A 21,228-nucleotide genomic window follows, 5' to 3' on the forward strand; every position below is an offset into this window, starting at 1 on the left:
GCAAATCACTAAGAAAAGCCATGGTTTGTCTGTAAAACTCGCAAAAAGAGCAAGAAACCAACAGAATTTTTTGATGATTAAATCATTGCTAGTTCCTTGTAGTTCAAGAAATTATGCAAGAAGGCAACCTAAACGACACAAATTGTAGTAAAACTAACAATAGTATCTTTTGTTTGAGGGTCCGATGTAGTCACAAGCATAGGCAAGTGCTTGAAGGACTAGTTTATGTGCAATTGTTAGCTCCTTCATTTTCCTTTGCATTTCATAAACAGACTTCTCAAATTCTTGTTCTTCTGTAAGTCTCCTCTGGCTTTCGTCTTCAATCTATTGCGTTTCCTCTCCGCCACCATTTTTAGCCATTCCTTTTCCCTTTCTGCTGCTGGCAGTTATAGGTACAATGCAACAATCTACATGTACCCCATATTCACAAGAAGCACTTGTACAATAATGAAGCCACTGAGTTTGATCGATCATTTTGCGACATACATCACATGCATGGTTTTTTGTCTTTGTGTGGATGCTCAAAGATCAGCTTAAGTACATGTGGATGCTTGTTGCGAATTTGGACGGTTTTAGGCAAAGAATCGCATTGAAGATGGGGATCAAACTCGCATTGAGCACAGCTTAAGCTGAAGGATTTACCTTCGGACAAACAAGCGTTGCAAGTATAGGATTGGCTTGAGTACCTTGGGGTAGGGAGGAGAGTCAGGGGATGAGGATGAGAAGGGTGTTGCTGGAACCTTGGAGTGTTGAGGCAGCTATCATGGAGGAAGTAGTTACATGATAGACATCCATGGAAGGGTTCTTGAACAAGAGTCTCACAACCATTGCAGTTTATTTCCTCACCTTCTTCAAGCATGAGGGACATTAATACATGGTGGTGGCTGAAATGCTTGTTTTCTTGCAGATTCTTCGTCTCTCTCTCTTTATCTGAATGTTTTCAGGTTAATTTGGGTTGGGTGAGGGTGTAGTGCCGTTTAGCTGTGCAAATATATAATACTACAATGGTGCTGTTGCATGTATCAAGCCAAACTTCCCCCAGCTTTCCCAAATACTAAAAGAAGAGGAAGAAGACCAGCCAACTTGCTTGCCTCTTGTAAATGGTAATCCTGCAGTTTAAAAATTTCCTGTACGTGTTTTGGTTGACTACAGCTCTAAACAGTGCATGTATAAACAATAAGATGGTTTTGTAGTGGATCCTAATTATATTTGGGGATGTGAATGAAAATGAAATGTAGTCCTTTGTATTCCCCTCTCAACAACTATGAGTTTTCTTCGATCGCTTTAAGATCTAATTTTTTGTGGATACAACCATAGAGTTAATATTAGGGATACAGTATATATGAGATCATTATCAGGGGGTTAAGTTTAGAGATTTGAGAGAAAGATTCTTGTAATTTGTTCTAAATAAAAGTCCAATTTGGCTTGAAGGAAAATTGTTCGGGCATGGCTTTGACAATGGAGGAAATGCTAGAAAATAAGTTTGATTGACTGTTGACACCACTCAAAATAGTACTCCAAAACATTCCAAAGGCATTATGATTTTGAAGCTATAACAGCTAGCACAACACTGCAACAAAGCTGCTACAAAAATAAATGAATGAGAGTAAGCACATCAAGCAATAAATGGTACTGTGAAGTATAATGCACTGAAGTTTTCTGCTGTGTCATTCTCTACCCCTGTACCACTTCTGAAATTAGGAATGCACTTCCATCTTGCTGAAGATGTGGAACTCTTGCCTTGCTAAATTGTGCTTTAGTTTTTGTACATTAGCCTTATATTCTGCTTCACTAGTGAACCTAAAATTGGCAAACAATAGCAACAAAATTGCATTGTACGTATCTTATTTATGTTAATCAGTCAAATTCAACTTAGGGGCAAGAGGAAAGTTCAACTTATAGGACAAATTCTTGTGAAAATTGAAGCTATGACAAGTTGGTAACTGTAGTAGCTCTACTTGTTGATTGCAAAGAAGAACAATGAGGATGACTCTAGCATTTCTAGGCTGTTGATCATTACCGTTTTACTTGAAAATTTTGTCTATTAGAAACATGCCATAAAACTTGGCTGCAAAACGGACCGCATAATTGTCCATCCATGGGGTCTGCCCCATTTTCAACATATTTTTAACTTTCAAATTTCGCAAAGTTCAAGTGGAGAGCCATGTTTTTAAACTCGGACCGGATCCACCGGTTGAACCGGAAACCGGCCAAGTGTTCGGTCCGAGCTATTTTAAAAACCCAAATTGGTCAAGACTCGGTCAAATCCGGTCAAAATCGGGTTTGACCGAAAACCTGAAGAACCCGGTAAAAATCGGATTTTTCATATTCTCCATTTAATTTTTTTTTTTCCCTTCCTGACCTCTTAACTCCAAATCCTTGTGAGCTCTCCCTCCTCTGCAATTCCATTTTCACTCTTTGACTTCAATTCAGGCATCAAAAATCAATGTTTTAACCTTTTTTTAAACAAGATATAATCTTAGATCTTGTATTGAAAAGAAGAAAAGAACCAAGAATGCAAAAAAAGGAGTGGAGAAGAGAGCAGTTTGAAGAAAATAAATAAAAGCATGATATTTCATGGGTTTGAGAACAAATAACTAATAAATAGAATGAAAATGAAATTAAAAACAAAAAAAAGAAGAAGAAGAAGAAAGGAGTTGCAGAATGGCAGAGAAAGAGGAAGATGAAATGCCCCATGCAATGCGTCAACCGTCAGGAGTAGAGGAAGAAATAGGGTTAATTCCACTTTGTCCCCCCAAACTTTGGACGATTACCCATTTCAGTCTCTAAACTTCAAAATAGGACACTTAAGTCCCTAAACTTATAAATACCTCCCACTTAATTCCGTAAACTTATAAAATGGGACACTTAAATCCCTAAACCCTTATAAAATGGGACATTTCGACCACCAACGACATTCAGGATTTGTTAACAATTTTCCTTAAGTGGGAGATTTTTTTTGGGAGATTTTTTTTTTTTTTGGTTTTACTGGAAATGCATTTACATACATCAACATGTTTACACTTTGCTACTTCGTTGTTTACAGCAATATAAAGTTGAGTCACTTCTTTGTAGAGTTTCCAATGCCTTTCTTTTTTAAATTAATATTTTACTTAGGCTCTTAATGACGCACCATTATTTACTTGGCCATCTTTACCTTTCTTTCTATTGTAAATTGTAATGACTTGTATGTCGTATAAAGTAGCATTTTTCTTTTACTAATCCCAAGATTAGCTAGATAAACATATTAACTTGAAGTCAAACTAAACTAAGATAATGGCTACGACTCTCCGTTAATCAAATAAGGGAAACGAGAGTAAGAATTATTTCATTAATTTTTTGTGGATTCAATTATGGTTTGACTAAATTAGACGAGTTTGAGATTTCAAAGAATATAGAATCCTAACATTTTTCTCCTCACTGTCCTGTAGTCTTAAACTTCTCGTACTTTAATTCAATTACTAAGAGAATATACAAAACTAATTTATCTGTAAAGTTTAAGGACTAAAGTTAGAATTGAAATATATGTTTAACGGTATAAAATGGATTTATGTAACCGACATCTCTTATTACCATATTCTTCTATGCAGCCAAGTGAAGGACTCTCGGCCATTGACCCGATACCTCGTTACACATCCCTTATTTCGCAATGCATCAACGCTAAAAACCTCAAGCTAGGAAGACAATTACACTCGCTTCTCATCAAAACAGCGCTGACTCTCAACACTTTCGTCACGAACCGTTTGATGGATATGTACTCCAAATGCAACTCCATTGCCTGTGCTGAGAAGGCCTTCATTGATGTCCCGGTGAAAAACAGTCACTCCTGGAACATAATTATATCTGCCTATGCCCAAATGGGATGGTTTTCGAAAGCTTACCAACTGTTCGACCTAATGCCTGAACGAAATGTTGTGAGCTACAATTCAGTCATTTCAAGCCTAACAAAACATGGGTTTTACAGGGAGTCGATAAATATCTTTAAAAGAATGCAAAAGGAGGATTCTTTAAGGATTGATGGATATACCGTTGTTAGTTTAGTGAATGCTTGTGCTAGCTTGGGTTCGTTGAGGTTGTTGGGTCAAGTACATGGAGCTGCTATTGTCAATGGTTTGCAGTTTGGTGTTGTTTTATGTAATTCCTTGATTGATGCTTACGGAAAATGTGGGAGGCCCCAGTGGTCATATATGGTTTTCAGTCATATGCAAGAGAGGGATATTGTGTCCTGGACTTCGATTGTGGTTGCTTATGCACAGGCAGGTAGATTAGAAGAATCTTGTAAGGTTTTTGATCAGATGCCGGAGAGGAATGTGGTTTCTTGGACTGCTTTGATCTCAGGGTTTGCACAAAATGGTCAGGGAGAGAAGGCATTGTATCTGTTCTCCCAAATGTTGGAAGAAGGTATTGTTCCTAGCGCATTCAGTTATGTTAGTGTTTTAAGTGCTTGTGCAGATTTAGCTCTTGTGGAAAGAGGGAAACAAGTCCATGGGCGTATCACTAGAGGTGCAAGTACTGCTGATTACCATAATGCTTATGTGGTCAATGCTCTGGTTGATATGTACTGTAAGTGCGGAGACATGAGGTCTGCAATGACATTGTTTAAAAGATTCCATGACAAGGATGTTGTTACGTGGAATTCAATGATAACTGGTCTTGCACAAAACGGTCAGGCAGAATCTTCACTGGCCCTATTCAAGTGTATGAGGGAAACACGTGTACATCCAAATTATGTTACTTTTCTTGGAGTTTTGTCTGCTTGCAGCCATGCAGGTTTGGTATCTGAAGGATTCCAAATTCTTGACAGAATGGAGAAAGACTTTGGCATAGTCCCTCGGTTGGATCACTATGCTATCTTGATTGATTTGCTAGGGCGCAAAAATAAGTTCAAAGAAGCATGCGAATTAGTGGAGCGAGCTCCCGAAGGATCAGATCATGTTGGCATGTGGGGTGCACTTTTGAGTGCTTGCAGGATCCACGGGAACATACACCTTGCTACAAGAGCAGCAGAAGCTTTGTTTGAGCTGGAACCAGAAAATTCAGCAAGATATGTAATGCTGTCTAACGTATATAGTGCAGCTGGATGGTGGGATGAAGCTTGTAGAGTCAGACATCTTATGGATGAAAGGGGTCTAAGTAAAGAAGCAGCTTATAGTTGGATAGAGGTGAGGAACATCAGGCACGAGTTCATATCAAAAGATAGGACTCACAGTGAAATAGAAGAAATGCTTCGCAAGCTTGTAGACCAAATGAAGGATGCTGGATATATACCTCTCATTCCAATATTATTTTTCCCCGATGATCGAGTATCTTGAGGCATTAAGTAAAGTTGATAACACTCTATTTTGCCGATGCATGTTGCGGAACCATGGAGTGACTGGTCACTTGTTGATCCTGTTGCGGGCTCTGAAGATATATGCTTGCCAGTTGCTAATCTTCAGATAACTGCTTCCATGCTTAAAACTCGCATATCTCATATATGAACTTTCAGGGTTATTAATATCCTCCACATCCTTATTGGGGTCTTCTGTCAGGTTTATTTCAATTTCAGCTCTTCATCATTGGAAACTTTTTATCTTTTTAGAATTTTAAGCTGCAGATTTCTAGCTTTTCAGGACTGGCACATATAAGTTTTCAGGTGGATGAGTTGCTTAATCCACTCCTATTTTTTATTTGGTTCATCACAGCTCCCTTTTGTCTCTTGATTCTTCTTTCTGATGTCTAAATCTTCCTCTTCTGGTTCTTCTGCCCCGCCAGCTTGGCGGTCTTCTAATTGTTGATTCCTTGCACAATTTAAGTGCGCCCCAAAATCACATTTACTACAATGACAAAACCAGCAATTTTTTCCCAAGTATTTATCACACATGTCACACTCAAGCACGATGTTCTTGTTGTTGAATTAACCTGATTTTAAGTTCACGAGGATGGAGCCTGCCAAGCATTACTGAATCAGGCAAAGAGGCGCAATGCAAATGGAGGTCGAACTTGCAATGAGCACAACTGTAGCTGAAGCCACTGCCTGTGCCTCCACAAGCATCACAGGTGTAAGAATGGCTAGAATTGGTTGGAAATGAGAGAAAGGTCAAGGGATGAGAAGGGTGAGATGGATTCCGCACAGAACTAGGTGCTATGAGACAATAGTCATGCAGGTAATAGCAGCATTTCATGCAGCCATGGAAGGGCTCGGTGAGTTGCTTTTCACAGGCATTGAAAACAACTTTTTTGTTATTTTCATCAAGCTTGAGGGAAAACAAGAAATGATCGTGGCTGAAAATGTCGGTTGTTTCGCAGCCATTGCAGTTGATTTTCTTACCTTCATCAAGCATGAGGGGAATCAAGACATGGTGGTGGCTGAAATGTGCTTTTTGTTGTAGGTTCTTCATCTCAGTTGTCTGTGTGCATGCCTGTGAATCTATTGATATATATTATATATAATGGTGCACCATGTAGCATCCTACCCAAAAAAAAAAAGAAAAAAAAAAGAAGAAAAAGTCCAATCTAGCCACCTTGGCTTATGTTAATTGTTAGATTTAGAGAAGGTATAGTTGCACTTTCGTTGTTCAGTGTTGCTATTGAATTTACTATGTTATTTGTTCTAAAATCACATTATATTATTGAATTCGCAAAAAAGGTCCAAAATATTCAGATACTTAATACAACAATGTGATATAATTGTACACTAAATACTATGCTATGGATAAAACTGGACCTTCCCTAAGTCCGTAATTGTTGTACAAAAATGGAAAACCAGATATCAAAGAAAATAAAAGACAGAAGAGAAAAATATCCTTGCTTATGACAGAGTAGACTAGACTTTTTCATTGTGTACAGCTCTAAACTAAAATGCACAAACGCATTAGATTCTTAGGACATGCACATGCATGTACACATTTACCAATTTGATAAGCTAACAGATGTTTTTTTTTTTTTTTTTTTGAAAGTCAACTTATAAACTAACGATCAGCTTCTGATGATGATGAAGAGATTCCGCAATTAGTTTCCTTCCACCACATTATAGATTTTGCAAGTTGATGCTTCATTTGGTTGGTTGGCTTTTGGGGGTTTCTGGACGGCTGGCATTTGGGGATCTGATGTTAACACTGGTACAAGTCATTTGCTAATAAATATACAGACATAAAAAGATTGTTGAAAGGCGATATATATATATATATATATATATATATATATATATGTGTATATATATCCCCAAGATATTCCACCATCAAAATTCAATTCTATGGGAAAGTGGGACTGCAAGGGTAGTTATACTGAGTTTCGTGGGGGGTCGTCACTTCTTAGTAGCAACGGGCCTACTGGCTTGCCCTTGTGGGGTTGCCATCCCACATCGGTTCTTGGGGGGGTTTGGGGTTGGGTTTATAAGTTCCTGGGAGGATCTCAAAAGTTGCCGGCTTTTGAGGTTTCTTCTGGGATTAGATTTATATATCTAACTTTCGTCAAAAAAAAAAAAGGGAAAGTGGGAAGTCAACTATATTGGAGGACAGTAGGAGAATTAATTAACCCTATATCTATTTTTTGACCTTCAATTTTTTTTTTAGGACAAAGTTTGGATGGGTTCAATTCTGGTCATCACCACAAATCAAGACATATCTTTAGAACTATAAGTTACTTATTTATAGGGGTTCGTTGCTCAAACTTACAACCTCTTTTACGAGAAAGTGATCCGCTCTTATCATCTGAACCAACTTATATTTCAAGAGCTTGCAAGGAAAGTAGCGTGCTCCGTGGCAGTTTGTACTTGTTCTCGGTTGTTAGGTCTAGTCGGACCTTGCCGGAAGATTCATTAGAGTTTTTTTTTTTTTTTGCATTTTTTCTTTTTTGGGTTCACGAAAAATCTGGTAATTTCTGTTGTAGATGAGTCAATAAAAAAAAAAAGAAGATGCAGTCCTCTTTCCTCTGCTACTTTTGAGATCCACGGTGGATTGAACCATAAAAGTATGATTGGGTTAGGGGCGACAAACTGAAATTTCGGAACTTGGTCCGAGAGTTTTTATTTTACCAGAAATACATTTGCAGACGTCATAAACTTGTTTACACTTGTTATTTCGAAGTGTACAACTACAACAACATAAATTTGAGTCAGCAGTTACTATTTTTGTTAGGGTCTCCAATGCTTTTTTACTAGTACTATTTTACCTAGGCTCCTTAACGGCACTCCATCGTGAAATCACCATAACTTGTCTTTTCAAGAAAGAATTTTTTGACACTAGTTAAATGACCGTGAAGCCTCGACTTTTAAATATATATTTCTCTTTTCCCGCTATACTGTTTGGAGTCTTCTCTTAATACACATTCCTTGTCATCTTAATTGCACACTCACATTTTATTGGTAATTGGTCCCTCTCACTTTACTCGGTTTTACCTTTTCACTTAGGATGCGCTTGATAAAACTGAAGTTTGAAAACTGAAATCTGAATTTATTAAATTATTGAATTGTTAAATATTAAATCAAATATATTTGAGTGTATATCACATTCAGTGATATGTCAATACTTTATTACTTTTTTTGGGAGCAAATTTTGCCTAGAAAATTCAGTATAATTTAATTAATTCATATATTCAATTTTTGGATATCAAACACGTCTGAATATATTAAGATTTGAATCCATTAAATTTAAGTGCTAAATTGAGTTATCAGACAGGACCTTAATCTCATTCTTGGTGTGCCAAAGGCTTACCGCAACCCAAGAAAACATTATGCTGGTGCCGATTGTTTAACAAGATGTAGGTATCTGTAGAAGAAGTCACTAATGTAATTCTTAGCAGCACTTTGTTCATTCGGATGTATGAAGATGCATTTCAGTATATTCTTTTTCCCTCCTGATTTAGGCTCGAGTAGTTAGAATAAACGGTTGGGCGCCCATGATGGGCTGATCTGACCCAATTTTTCATTTAAATAAAAAAAAAAGGAAAGACGGGGAAAGGGGTAAACCCCTTCCTAGTGCCTTTCAAAAAATTGGATGCTCTGCTTTGTTTTTAAAATCAATCGAACCGATCGGTCCAATTGATTGGACCGAAAACCGGCCAGGCAATTGGCCCAAATCTCCTTACAAAATGACATATAAGAAATTCGATCAAACCCAGTCAAAATTTGGGTTTGATAAAAAAAACCGGTAAAACTGGTTAGAACCCGATTTTTTTCCAAAATTTTATTTGATAATTTTTTGAAAATTTTTTTCCTTCCGTTGGTCTTTGATTGGTGTAAAGATAGAAATGAATTTGCAGATCCAAATTACGAGTCCAATTCCATACAACTGTTCCTTGAAAGATTTCAAATCTAATAGGAGGAAAAAAAAAAGAAAAAAGAAAAGAGCAAAGAAGGGAAGAGAAGAGAGAGGAGGGAAAAAGAAAATAACAATAAGAAGAGAGAGTTTTCATGTGTGTATATGTGTGTGAAATAAAAGAAAGAAAAGATTTTTGGAGTGGAGGAAGAAGAAGAAAAGAGAAAAAAAAAAAAGAGAAGAACAAGGCAAGAAGCTCTAATTTTGCGTTTGAGAAAAAAGGAGAATCCTGGAGCCGCGTAGGAGAAGTGACAAATTCATAAGAGAACTAACAGGCAAGTGGATCTAGGTTTAACATGTATTAGCTTGGTATGCTCTATAATTTTTGATAATTTTATTTTGACCCTTTCAGGTTTTAACAAAGTGAAAAATAACACATTATATTTTTTAAATTACATTTCTACCTATGACTTTTAAAATTTTTTAAATAGAGTTCTTCTGAACTAAATCTAAACTCATAAAATATATATCTAAAGTTATAAACCACCAATTTAAGTGAACTTTAATGTGATATTTTAATTTTATATTATTAATATATATTTATGATCCAATTTGACCTTCAGGTTGATCAGTCGAATCCATTGACCCCTATATTTTACCGAATCGCTATCCGGTTTGAGTTTTAAAACACTGTTGGATAGAGACCATTATAAGAAACAAAAAGCAAAGCATGAATTAGAGAACTCTAGCTTTTGGTTTTCTCCAATTTTCTCCTCCTCCTCCTTCCTCAGATACAATAACTCAGGATGTGGACTGTGAATAGAGTGTATTTTCGATGTGATTATACACCAGACTTGGGGCTTTGTAATTCAGTCTTTTCAGTCCAAAGTTTCCGCTGCATATAAACCTCGGACAGAGGTAATCAAAATTTGATTCTATGCTTGACTTCCAACATTGGTATCAGATCTTTTATCATTGAATTCGTGCTTAGTCAAGCTCTGAGGGTAAGGATTCATCCATATAATGGCTTGTTTTTGCTGGTTTTGCTTGAAACAGAGAAATTGATCTTTCATGGCCGTTTTTGTCTACATGTTTTCAAGCCATGAATTTTTAGTTGTATGTTGGTTATGTGGAGAAGAACACCTTCGCAAATTTTTGTGGTTTAACTCCCATGAAATTTGGAGAAATTGAAATTTTACATGAATGATGCCGAGGCTTTTTTTTTTTTTGGGAGAATTTCTAGCGGACTATGTGAGCAAAATTGAAACCCCCCTCAGCCTCCCTTGGTTTCGTCATTACTTTTAGGATGGTACCGTGCGATGAAAGAGAGCCTAAAACAGTTGAAGAGGCCTTTTCATCAACTGATAAGAAAGAGTGAAAAAAGGCCATAGAAGAAGAAATGGAGTTTATGCAATCAAAGCACTTTTGGAATGCAGTTGATCTTCCTTTAGAGATAAAGTTATTGGGAATGAAAGGGTTTTCAAAATTAAATGTAAGGTAGATAATCTATTGAGAGATTCAGGGTGCGTTTAATAGCAAAGGTGTATAACCAATGAGAGTGTATAGATTATGAAGAAACTTTTTTGTGGTTTGCTTTGATTTGCCTTATCATGAGTATTATTGCTCATTTGGATCTTGAGTTGCATCAAAACATTAAAAAAAAAAAGATCAAAAAGAAAGATAGATTGAATGAATTATTTTGAGATAGCAATGCCTAAACAACAACTTTTTGTGGTTTTCGGGTAATATCGACTTTGATGTTTTAGTTTAGGAATAAAATTCTATTAAAGTAAACTTCCTTCAATAGAATTTGTTTTAGAATGGAATTATGCAATTGTGAAGGAGAATCATTTACTATAAACAACGAGATTCATTTGAATTTCTCTTTGAATATAAGATAAATAAGAAAGAAATCTAATCTTTTAGGAAATATGTTAATTTCCTTGAAATACACAAAGGAAGAGCATATTTCGAATGATTTCTTTGGAACTTTGAGGTATAGTTTGCTAAAAAAAAATACTTTGAGATATATTTTAGAAATATAATTTCATTAATTTTACACAAATCTTTATACAAAAAAACTAATTTTGAATAAATTTCAAATGTAATGACTTTTGAAAACAGACAACTACAAAAAGTGATTTCCTGCTACAAACTTTAGAAATTAAACAATAATTTGAAACAAAATTTCTTTAAGAATAAGCTAACTACTTTTGACTTTCAAATGAAAAATTCTCGCTTTTTTTTTGTTCACATGGGAGAGGTCAACCCTCTTAAACAGTAACAAAACGCGGGGTCGCAACCCCCAAAATATCTGCACCAATCAATTCTCGCAGTTCCTGTAGAGGTTCTGTTAGGATCCGCATCCCTGGATCACTGCTAACACTCTGTTTAGCCAGCCAATCTGCACACTTATTCCCTTCTCTCCAAACATGTTGTAACTTACATACCCAATCCTTTCATGTGTAATCCCTGATCGACGTATCAGATTGGATAAAGGTGAGTCTGGACCTACTCCTTGTATTAGATCCAAAGCTGCTTTAGAATCCGTGTCCAAAATCATTTTCTGTTCCCCAGCGTTCCAAGCCAGCTCCAACCCTTTGAGTATACCCCATAGTTCTGCTGTCATATTATCTGTTTGCCCGATATTCACTATAAAACCAGTTTTCCACCTCCCCCAACTATCTTTGAGGAGGCCTCCCGCTCCTGCCCTTCCAGAGGTACGGTTTGCAGCTCCATCCACATTCATCTTCCACCAACCATCTTGAGGCCTTTCCCATCTGATAAATTTCTCTTCTTTTTTCCCCAAGTCATCTCCTCTAAGGAGCGCTTCTCTGGCTTGCCCTATTCGTCTACAAAATCTCTTCCTTGTTGATATCCAATTTCCGTTCATCACCCGTGGCGCAGAAGGAATTCATGGCTGACCATGCGAGATACACAATCTGTTGGAATGTCAGCTGCCAGTCCTCTTTCCTCTTCCTTCCAATCCTTCCATCCTTTAGATTCTAGTCCACCCAATCCCGCACTGGTTTGTTCAAAAACTCCTCCCATCTATCTTGCATGACAAACTGTTTCCATATGCTCTTTATCCATCCGCAGTCGCGGACCGCATGAATGGTTGATTCAATCACAGTTTCACATATTGGACAGTAAGGAGTCGGGCTCAGCTTCCTTTTGGCTTTTTCCCCTTGCGTTAAAAGTTTACCATGCCTTACCAACCAGAGTAGAAATTGCCATCTTCCTGGACCCTGTATTTTCCATATTTTCTCCAAGCATGCCGACTCCTCCTGCAACTCCTCCTCCAACCAATTCAACTCTTATGCCGACTTGGTGGTGAAAACACCTGTCGGCTCGAGCTTCCAACATAGCCGATCGGGGTTATCTAAACCAGGAAGGATGAAGAAGCTTCTTAGCTTATGTATCTGCTCCGGGTTTAGCCAAGCTCGAAGTTGATCAATATTCCAACCATTATTGCTCCAGTAATCCTTCACCTTTTTCTCCACTTCTTCCTCTGGTATTTCCCGCTCTAACTCATCCAGTAGTGGGACATCCTCTAGCCACTTATCTCTCCAAAACCGTATTGACTGTCCATTCCCAAGCCTCCATTGCACTCCCTTCTCAAGTAATTCACTACCTTTTGCAATGCTCTTCCACCTATGGGAGTCCCCAATCCTAGAAGAACACTTGAACCCTGTTAAGTTCTTGTGATACTTTTCCTTAACCACTTTCCCCCACAAAGCCTGCTCATCGCTAAACAACCTCCAGCTCCGTGTAGCAAGCATTGCCACATTTACTTTCCTCATTCTTCTAATCCCTAAACCTCCCCTCTTCTTCATTTGAGTCACTGTATCCCAGTTGACATGGTGAACCCTCCTGTTCTCCTCAGTATCCCCCCAAAGGAAGCCTCTACCATACTTTTCCAACTCTTCCAGCACAGCCACCGGAATCAGTGCTGTCTGCATATGGTATGTTGGTATAGCAGACAAAACTGATTTAACTAGAATGGCTCTCCCCGCAAAGAAAAGATTCCTTTTCTTCCAACCAGCTAGCTTCATTCTAACACGGTCCAACAGCGGCTGAAACATGCCTTTGTTGACTCTTGAGTGAAGAAGTGGAACTCCGAGCTATTTTCCAAGATTCTTTGTCTCCTTTACCCCTATAATCTTACTTATCTCCTCAACTACTGATCTTTTCACATTTTACGAGCAGAAGAACTTAGTTTTATCCATGTTGACTCTCTGCCCTGAGATACCACAAAATTCAGCCATGATGCTCTTAACTATTTGACTTTGTAAAGGTGTGACTTCCGTACACAAAAGTAAGTCATCCGCAAACATTATGTGAGTTATCATCGGTCCCGTTCTTGATGCCTTCACTCCCCTCCACTTCTTTCCCTCCGTGGCCTGCAAAATTAAATGGCTCAAGCGCTCCATGCACAGTACAAAAAGATACGGTGATAGGGGATCCCCCTGCCTCAAGCCCCTAGACGGTACAAAACTCTCTGATTTTTCCCCATTCCATAAGATTGCGGTTGCCTCCACTTGTACACAATTCATGATCAGTTTGATAAACTCTTGAGGGATACCAGCCCACTCCAGAGTCTGATGTAAAAAATCCCACCTAATTCTATCATAAGCTTTTTCCAGATCTATCTTAATTATCATAGCACCCTTCTTGCCCTTCATCTTCCTCATGGTATGTAACAGTTCCTGGATAATGAACACGTTATCACACGATTGCCTGCCAGGAATGAAGCTTGCCTGTTCTGGGCCCACTAAATCATTTAGCAAAGGCCTCAATCTGTTGACTATTACTTTGGTCACTACCTTATAATTCACATTGCATAAGGAAATTGGTCTCAAATGTGCCACAACTTCTGGATTCTTCACTTTTGGTATAAGGGCTATCAGCGTGCGATTCACTCCAGCCGGCAGCTCCTTCTTCCTGAAGATGTCCTGCACCCACCTAACTAGTGAGCATCCTATTTTGGACCAACATTTCTGATAGAACCCCGCACACACACCATCCGGCCCGGGCTCTTTATTGCTCCCCATATCAAACAAAGCTTTCTTGACTTCCATGTCGCTCACCCTACGTGTTAAACAGCTTTGTTGTCTTGTAGTTAAACCCTTAAAACCAGTGGCACCTCCTCTATTCAAAGGCTGATCATTCTCCCTACTGTATAGATTTTTAAAAAAAACTACCACAATGTCTCTTACTACCTCCCTATCTGTTTGCCACCGACCTTCCTTGTCCTTGAGGCTCAATAGTTCATTGCGTTTTCACTTTACGATTGTAGAGAGATGGAAAAATCTGGTATTCCTGTCCCCACACCTCAACCAGGTCACCTTAGACTTCTGATACCAAAACACCTCCTCCTACTCTAGAATTCTATTATATTCTACGATTAATTTTTCCTCCAGCTTTTCTAAATACTTCAACTCTTTCAGGGAAAGTGCCTTCTGTATAACATTCAATCTTGCTAAGCATCTTCTCTTCCTATGGAAAATGTTCCCAAAAATCTCTTTGTTCCATGTCTGAAGTCTCTCTGAGAGGGTCGACAAGTTCTGTAGTAAATCGTCCTCTATCCCCTAACATCTCTCAATTTCGTCCATAAAACCTAGATGCGTCAACCAAGCCAACTCAAATCTAAAAGGCTTAGGTCCTACTGGCTTCTTGCCTCTGATAGCAACCTCCAACAATAAGGGGTGGTGGTCCGAGTGTGCCCAAGCAAGGTGTGTAACTGCTGCTTCTGGAAATTGAATTCTCCACTCCTCATTACATAGTGCCCTATCTAGACGTTTCCTAACCCTTGCGCCCCCTTCCCTAAGATTGTTCCACGTCAAAGTTGGACCATTAAATCCCAAATCGATTAACTCAAAGCTATTAATACAATCCCAGAGGCTGTTCTCTCCTACTCTCCGAAACACTCTTCCACCCTTTTTTTCATCTGCTTCCACTATCTCATTGAGATCCCCAATAATCAACCATGGATAGTTTATATGAGATCCTACCAATTTGAGGTATTTCCATAACTCACGGCGCAAACCCATCTCAGGTGATGCATAAATTGCAGATAGTAGCCATTCCTGTTGCGACTCATCCCGGACCATAGCATGGATGAATTGCCAGTTGGTACCTATTACTTCAATTTCAAGCTCTAAGCTGTTCCAAAACATCCAAATTCCTCCAGAGAATCCTGCTGCCTCAACACATATCTTGCTATCATAGTGGAAAGCATTCATGATTCGTGTTGCCTTCTCGCTCGCTACTCTCGTTTCCATCAATACAAGAATGTCTGGTCTATACTAATTCTGAACTTCCTTAAGATTCCTCCAAAATCTCTGGTTAGCTGCCCCACGGCAATTCCAACTGACAATTTTCATCATGATTTAAAAAATTCAAGTATGGCAGTATTCAGGGGCATCCCCCTTCCCTAGCTCCGTCGGCCTCTTCCATTTCGATCCCCCTCCCTAAGCAGGCCAGATTATCATCCCCGAGATTGATTACCTCAATCGGTGGCTGGTTTGGAACGATGGTTTTGTCCCTCAGCTCTAAAATCCTTCTCCCTTGGCAGTCATTTAGCGGGTCACCGGGATCCATATCACTTGCTTCCCCCTCCTCTTTGCTTGATCCGATGACTAGTCTAGGGTATCTTCTGCACCCCCTACATCGCGCAATACGATGTCCCGGCGTGGCTCATCCACCCTTCGTGAGCACTCCCCCATTGCCGCTGCCCCTTCTTTTGGTTTCAGACCCCTTCTCATAATCGAAACTCTCTGCCCACCTAATGCTTTGCTCTGCCCTGGCATTTTCACCGTTACTGTATGAAGGTCTCCTCTTTGCTCTCGTTTCTTGTTACTATAACTCTGATTTTCCTTTCCCTTAGTTCGTTCAAATGCCCCCTCAGGGCTTCGGAACACCAGCCCATGGGGTGGACTGGGTATCGCATTGATTTTTTCCATGAGCACTTCCCTAGAGTCCCTCTCCACTTGGACTGGTTCATCTTCTCCATTGTCACTTAAAATTCTCGCTTTTGTTAAATGATAATAGAGAGATTCATTCTATAACAAATAAAAAATTAGGCTCGAAACCTCAAGCGAAATAAAGAAATTAGTAAGAAAAATCCTTGTATATACACATCTCTCTATACACACAAATTTTGGCTTGGCAAACATCATAAATTGTGTTTCAATCTAATTTCACAACAATTGGTGAAACCCATTCATATGCACTTGTCCATCGTTAAACAAATACTTATCAAATGATAAGTATGAAATATAAAAGTTATTTCTATGACTCACGACATAGGCCACTAGCTATTAACCTAAATCAATAATTGTTTAGTAATATAACAATCATGACAAAAGAATAATTCGGAAAAAGATATTTAAAGGAAAAAAAAAGGACCTCTCAGGTTAAAGTAAGAAACTCTCCATTCCTTAATAATCCACATTGAATTTTTTTGGAGATTCTTAAATGAGTTAATATTCTTTAGGCTAAGGGAATTAAACATGGTTGTAGAATCTATCAACAATCGACATATTGAATAAAAGTACGAAATAGACTTTCAGTAGATTGAAATTGGTAAGGACATTGAATCTAAATTGAATTTGGGTAAAACCTAACACGATATTATAGCTAGCTGTACTTTTTAAGCAACAAAGAACCCAAAAAAAAAAAAGCTACAAGAAAGAATGATTTTAGAAGAAATATCTTTTAATCTCCAAGAAAGAATAGTATACAAAGAAACTATCTTGTAATATCCCAAATTATAAGTTGATATGACTTACAGCTTGACATATAAATCTTTAATGTATGACTTCTAACAAAAGTGAAGTTCACTTATTCTGATTGTTTATTTTTGGTAGGATTAAAATGAATTATATTTGACAGATACAGGTTACAAATGAGTAACATTGTCCCACAAAACAAACAGAAGACTAAAATCTCAAGCTAGAATTAAACAAGTAGACTAACATGAGAATATTAATTCTTTAACCAAAAATTTATTTGAGAGACTGTTAAATCACAATAAAATATTGATCTTATGAAATTATTTTGGCTAATAATCTTTATCTTGTTTTAAAATATGAAATCAAAGAGAGGCAGGATCCAATATAATACGTGCATAACATCTATAGCATACTTTCTTTTGGTTTTCTAAAGTGTTTCTATAACTCAATTCGAGCACAATACCTACATACATATCCCTTTTTACCAGAATATTTTCTTTAGAACATATAGTTAGCTAAGAAAAGACAAACCAAATTAGCTAACTACACATTAATTGTTCATTTTATTTTTGCATTTTCTGTTATAAAATGGAATTCATAATTCAAGTATCTCATTTTGCATTTTCTAAAACTTTTTATGTACACAACAACCTTGCAAATTAATATACTATTAAATTATAAACTTAACCCTAAGCAAGACCAGGCAATGTACAAATCATGTTCTCTTATACTAATATGTGCAAGATATACCATGTATAACATCTCTTCGCTGTTAGTATATATAATTCACCAACTTTTCAATGCAGCTTGCATTTGTTTCAAAAAATTCTTTGTTTCTTAGAAATTTTTGCATTGTTTTAAAGTAGATCCACTTAAACAAACATTTTGAATGACTTTAAATTACAAAACCAAGTAATAATAGTGTAGAATATCTTTCTCTACTATTATTCTATAATGTACTAGGAAAGGAAAAGAAAACAAAAGGAACAACATTAGATGTAGAAGAAAAAGGAAAAATGCCGAAATATCTGAATATTACCATTGGAATTAAAAAATAAATGGAAATTATATAAATGCCCATGTTATGTTAAAAAAAATCTAAGATATATTATACTGTTGTAGAATATATTATTGGCACATTAAGAAAATGACATGTGATATGTTTTTGTGAGATTATTTCAATTTATTAGCCATAGTTTTTATGTGTATATACTATAAAAATAGACGTGACTTTTATGTATGTCGAATATGTACTAAAAGCTATTTGCTAACATAGTTAGTGAAGAAAACTCTTTTAAAGTGGACTAATTATTTCTTTTAGTGTTTTTTTCCATCTATATAAGAATTGTTCTTTATATTTTTACAAGGTATTACAAGAAATTAATTCAAGTATATCCTAATTTCATAAGTTGTTTTTATAATTTTTCTTTAAGACTCCTTTCTTTTATCATTTTACATCAAGAATTTGATGTTAAAATGTATTTGTTTTCATTTTTTTCATAAAGCTAACCACCTATCTTTTTATTGTCTCTTTGTTGGTTACATCCTACTTTTATTTTCGGAATGGTCAATGTTTACTGAATTTTTCCCCACAATTAGTTTCGTCAGAGTAAAGATTAAAAAAGTAGGCTCTTCCTTGCTTAGGTTGATTAATTAAAGTGCTTCAATGTATATTAGATTCATATATTACTATGAAATAAACTCAATCAATTATTTACATTAAGGGTCTGTTTGTTTGGGTGGAAAATATTTTCCGGAAAACATTTTCCACATTTTCCGTTGTTTGGTTGTCAATTAATTTGAGAAAATGATTTCTGACGAAAAAGAACTTACACCGAGAGAAGGAAAATAAGTTCCTTATCTATCATTCTGAAATTATTTTCCTTTCACACAGCCTTCACCGAGAGACGAAAAATCACGGCCTTACTCCACCACCCATTGAGACGATTGAAGACCCAACCCACCACCAAGCAAAGTTATATTGCAAAAACCCACTCTCTTCTCTAACACTTTCAAAGTTGTCTTGCAAAAACCCAGCGAGTTGAGAAATGATTGACGACCAGTGATTGAAAACCCATCGGTAAATCTATCCTTCTTTGCTGGCGGCATTTTACTTTCCTGCTAATATCATGATCGGAATGCCCAAATTGTGCATGGTCTAAAAGGAGAAGAATGACATTTTGAAATGGCCTTAGTAGAGGGGATGCCAAATAATAAGTGAACTAAAGAAAACCTTGCATTTGGTTTCTTAAGAAATCTTTTTCATACTGCCCTTGATACGCTGCATCAATGACAGACAATAATGTGTAAAATTCTTTCACCGGATTGAGATGTTAATGGAGCTGCAAGTAGCCTGTAGCTATTTGCGCAAGTAATTTCTTGGTAGGGCTTAAGAGAGAGCGTGAGATTCTTTTTCCGCTTGTTCTTGGATGTGAAATTTTTTGGCCATGACTTTGTATGGACATGACAAATGAACCCATCCCTTCTACCTCACAAGTGGTCCTTTTCCATTTAATACAATGGTTCCCTATTCTTATCTTGCACTCTCTTTTACTTTCTTCTCTTATCCTGCCCACCTATTTTCTTTCCTTCTCTCCAACTCCCAAAAGAACCTCAGCTGAACAAAAGCATCAAGAGGCATCCCCACCTGCATAAAACTTCCCTACTGAACTTGAAAAACTAGTAAGAAGGCACAAAAGTATTATTCAGGATCTTCAAGCAAGAGGGATAATGTCTGCTTCTTCTTCTTCTGTAGTATGGAGCAGAGAAGAAGACATAGCTTTTGAGAGCGCCATTGCCATGCACTGGACTGGGGACTCTAAGGAACAGTGGGACAAGATTGCTTCTATGGTTCCTAATAAAAGCATTGATGAGTTGAAGCAACACTATAAAACACTTGTTGAAGATGTTGAAGCAATTGAAGAAAACTAAAAGCTATTTGCTAGCATAGTTAGTGAAGAAAACTCTTTTAAAGTGGACTAATTATTTCTTTTAGTGTTTTTTCCATCTATATAAGAATTGTTCTTTATATTTTTACAAGGTATTACAAGAAATTAATTCAAGTATATCCTAATTTCATAAGTTGTTTTTATAATTTTTCTTTAAGACTCCTTTTTTTTATCATTTTACAGCAAGGATTTGATGTTAAAATGTTTTTGTTTTCATTTTTTTCATAAAGCTAACCACCTATCTTTTTATTGTCTCTTTGTTGGTTACATCCTACTTTTATTTTCGGAATGGTCAATGTTTATTGAATTTTGCCGCACAATTTAGTTTCGTAGTAGTAAAGATTAAAAAAGTAGGATCTTCCTTGCTTATATTAATATGAAATAAACTCAATCGATCATTTACATTAAGATATGAGTTAATTTCACATAGATTCAAACATTTGATTATTTGCACTTAAGGATTCATATGTTTTCCTCAAACTTTTGGCTAAAATACTTTTACAAAATTTTTAGAATCTATGTATAAAGTTTTCCATGGAAAACTAGAGACTATAATATGTCAAAAGTTTAAACACTCTCTTGGACAATCGCATGACCATGCTGCCCTATATTGAAGCATCTTTTGGACAACCGTATGACCAGTCCACCCAATGTTGAAATGGAGTTTGGGAACGATGCTATAGAACAAATCCTGTTCTCCGACAACAACATTACAATTCCAACCAATGTTGAAACCTATGGAATAGATCCTGGCCAAATAAGGTCGTAGCATTGTGTCATAATCTAAATGGAAGGCAACATCTCTTTACATTGATTAATTAGCTAAATGTACCATTTAAAAAAGGAGAATAGATTACCTTTCTTCTAATTTGGCATATGCAATGAGACCAACTTTATTCTTTTATATATTATATATATGCAATTTGTTTTTCTATTTCTTTGAAGAAGTTAATATGATATTACTCTTTGTAACCACCAAAGCATCTTCTTTGTAATCACTAATGCATGTTCTTTTAAATTTAAATTTCTGAGATGAGAGTGAATTTCATTTGAAAACTAAGGGTCAGCCAATAGTGTCACAACCTTAGACTTAGCCAATAGCATCATATAGCATCATTTTGATGAAGGATGTACCATTAGAATTGTTAACACTAATGATGTGAGACAAACTCCGTCGAAGACGAAACCCGTGATTCACTCGTCACGATCTAGACAACTAATACCTAGGTTTGGCAGCGAAAAACTTGATCCTAATAATCCTATGAGTTAACAATATTGATACGATATCAACCCGTAACTAATCGAATT

The 21,228-nt window shown here is 36.9% G+C and overlaps 3 protein-coding genes across 3 annotated transcripts; 1 reads left to right on the plus strand and 2 right to left on the minus strand.

Moving 5' to 3' along the window:
* Positions 1-32: 32 nt before the first annotated feature.
* LOC113759440 lies at positions 33-1,222 on the minus strand. The gene is made up of 3 exons (XM_027302016.1): positions 492-1,222; positions 418-436; positions 33-324 (listed from the first exon to the last, which is right to left on the minus strand). The coding sequence occupies exons 1-3, from the start codon at positions 866-868 to the stop codon at positions 154-156; spliced, it is 567 nt and encodes a 188-aa protein (XP_027157817.1). The 5' UTR covers positions 869-1,222; the 3' UTR covers positions 33-153.
* Positions 1,223-3,624: 2,402 nt separating this feature from the next.
* LOC113763215 (pentatricopeptide repeat-containing protein At2g13600-like) lies at positions 3,625-5,869 on the plus strand. Its single transcript, XM_027306962.1, has one exon. The coding sequence runs from the start codon at positions 3,747-3,749 to the stop codon at positions 5,310-5,312; it is 1,566 nt and encodes a 521-aa protein (XP_027162763.1). The 5' UTR covers positions 3,625-3,746; the 3' UTR covers positions 5,313-5,869.
* An 8,958-nt stretch (positions 5,870-14,827) lies between these two features.
* LOC113759441 lies at positions 14,828-15,481 on the minus strand. Its single transcript, XM_027302017.1, has one exon. It carries the CDS (start codon positions 15,479-15,481, stop codon positions 14,828-14,830), a length of 654 nt encoding a protein of 217 aa, XP_027157818.1.
* Positions 15,482-21,228: the final 5,747 nt, after the last annotated feature.

This window comes from Coffea eugenioides, chromosome 2 (genome assembly GCF_003713205.1).
Source record: "Coffea eugenioides isolate CCC68of chromosome 2, Ceug_1.0, whole genome shotgun sequence".
Classification (NCBI taxonomy): domain Eukaryota; kingdom Viridiplantae; phylum Streptophyta; class Magnoliopsida; order Gentianales; family Rubiaceae; genus Coffea; species Coffea eugenioides.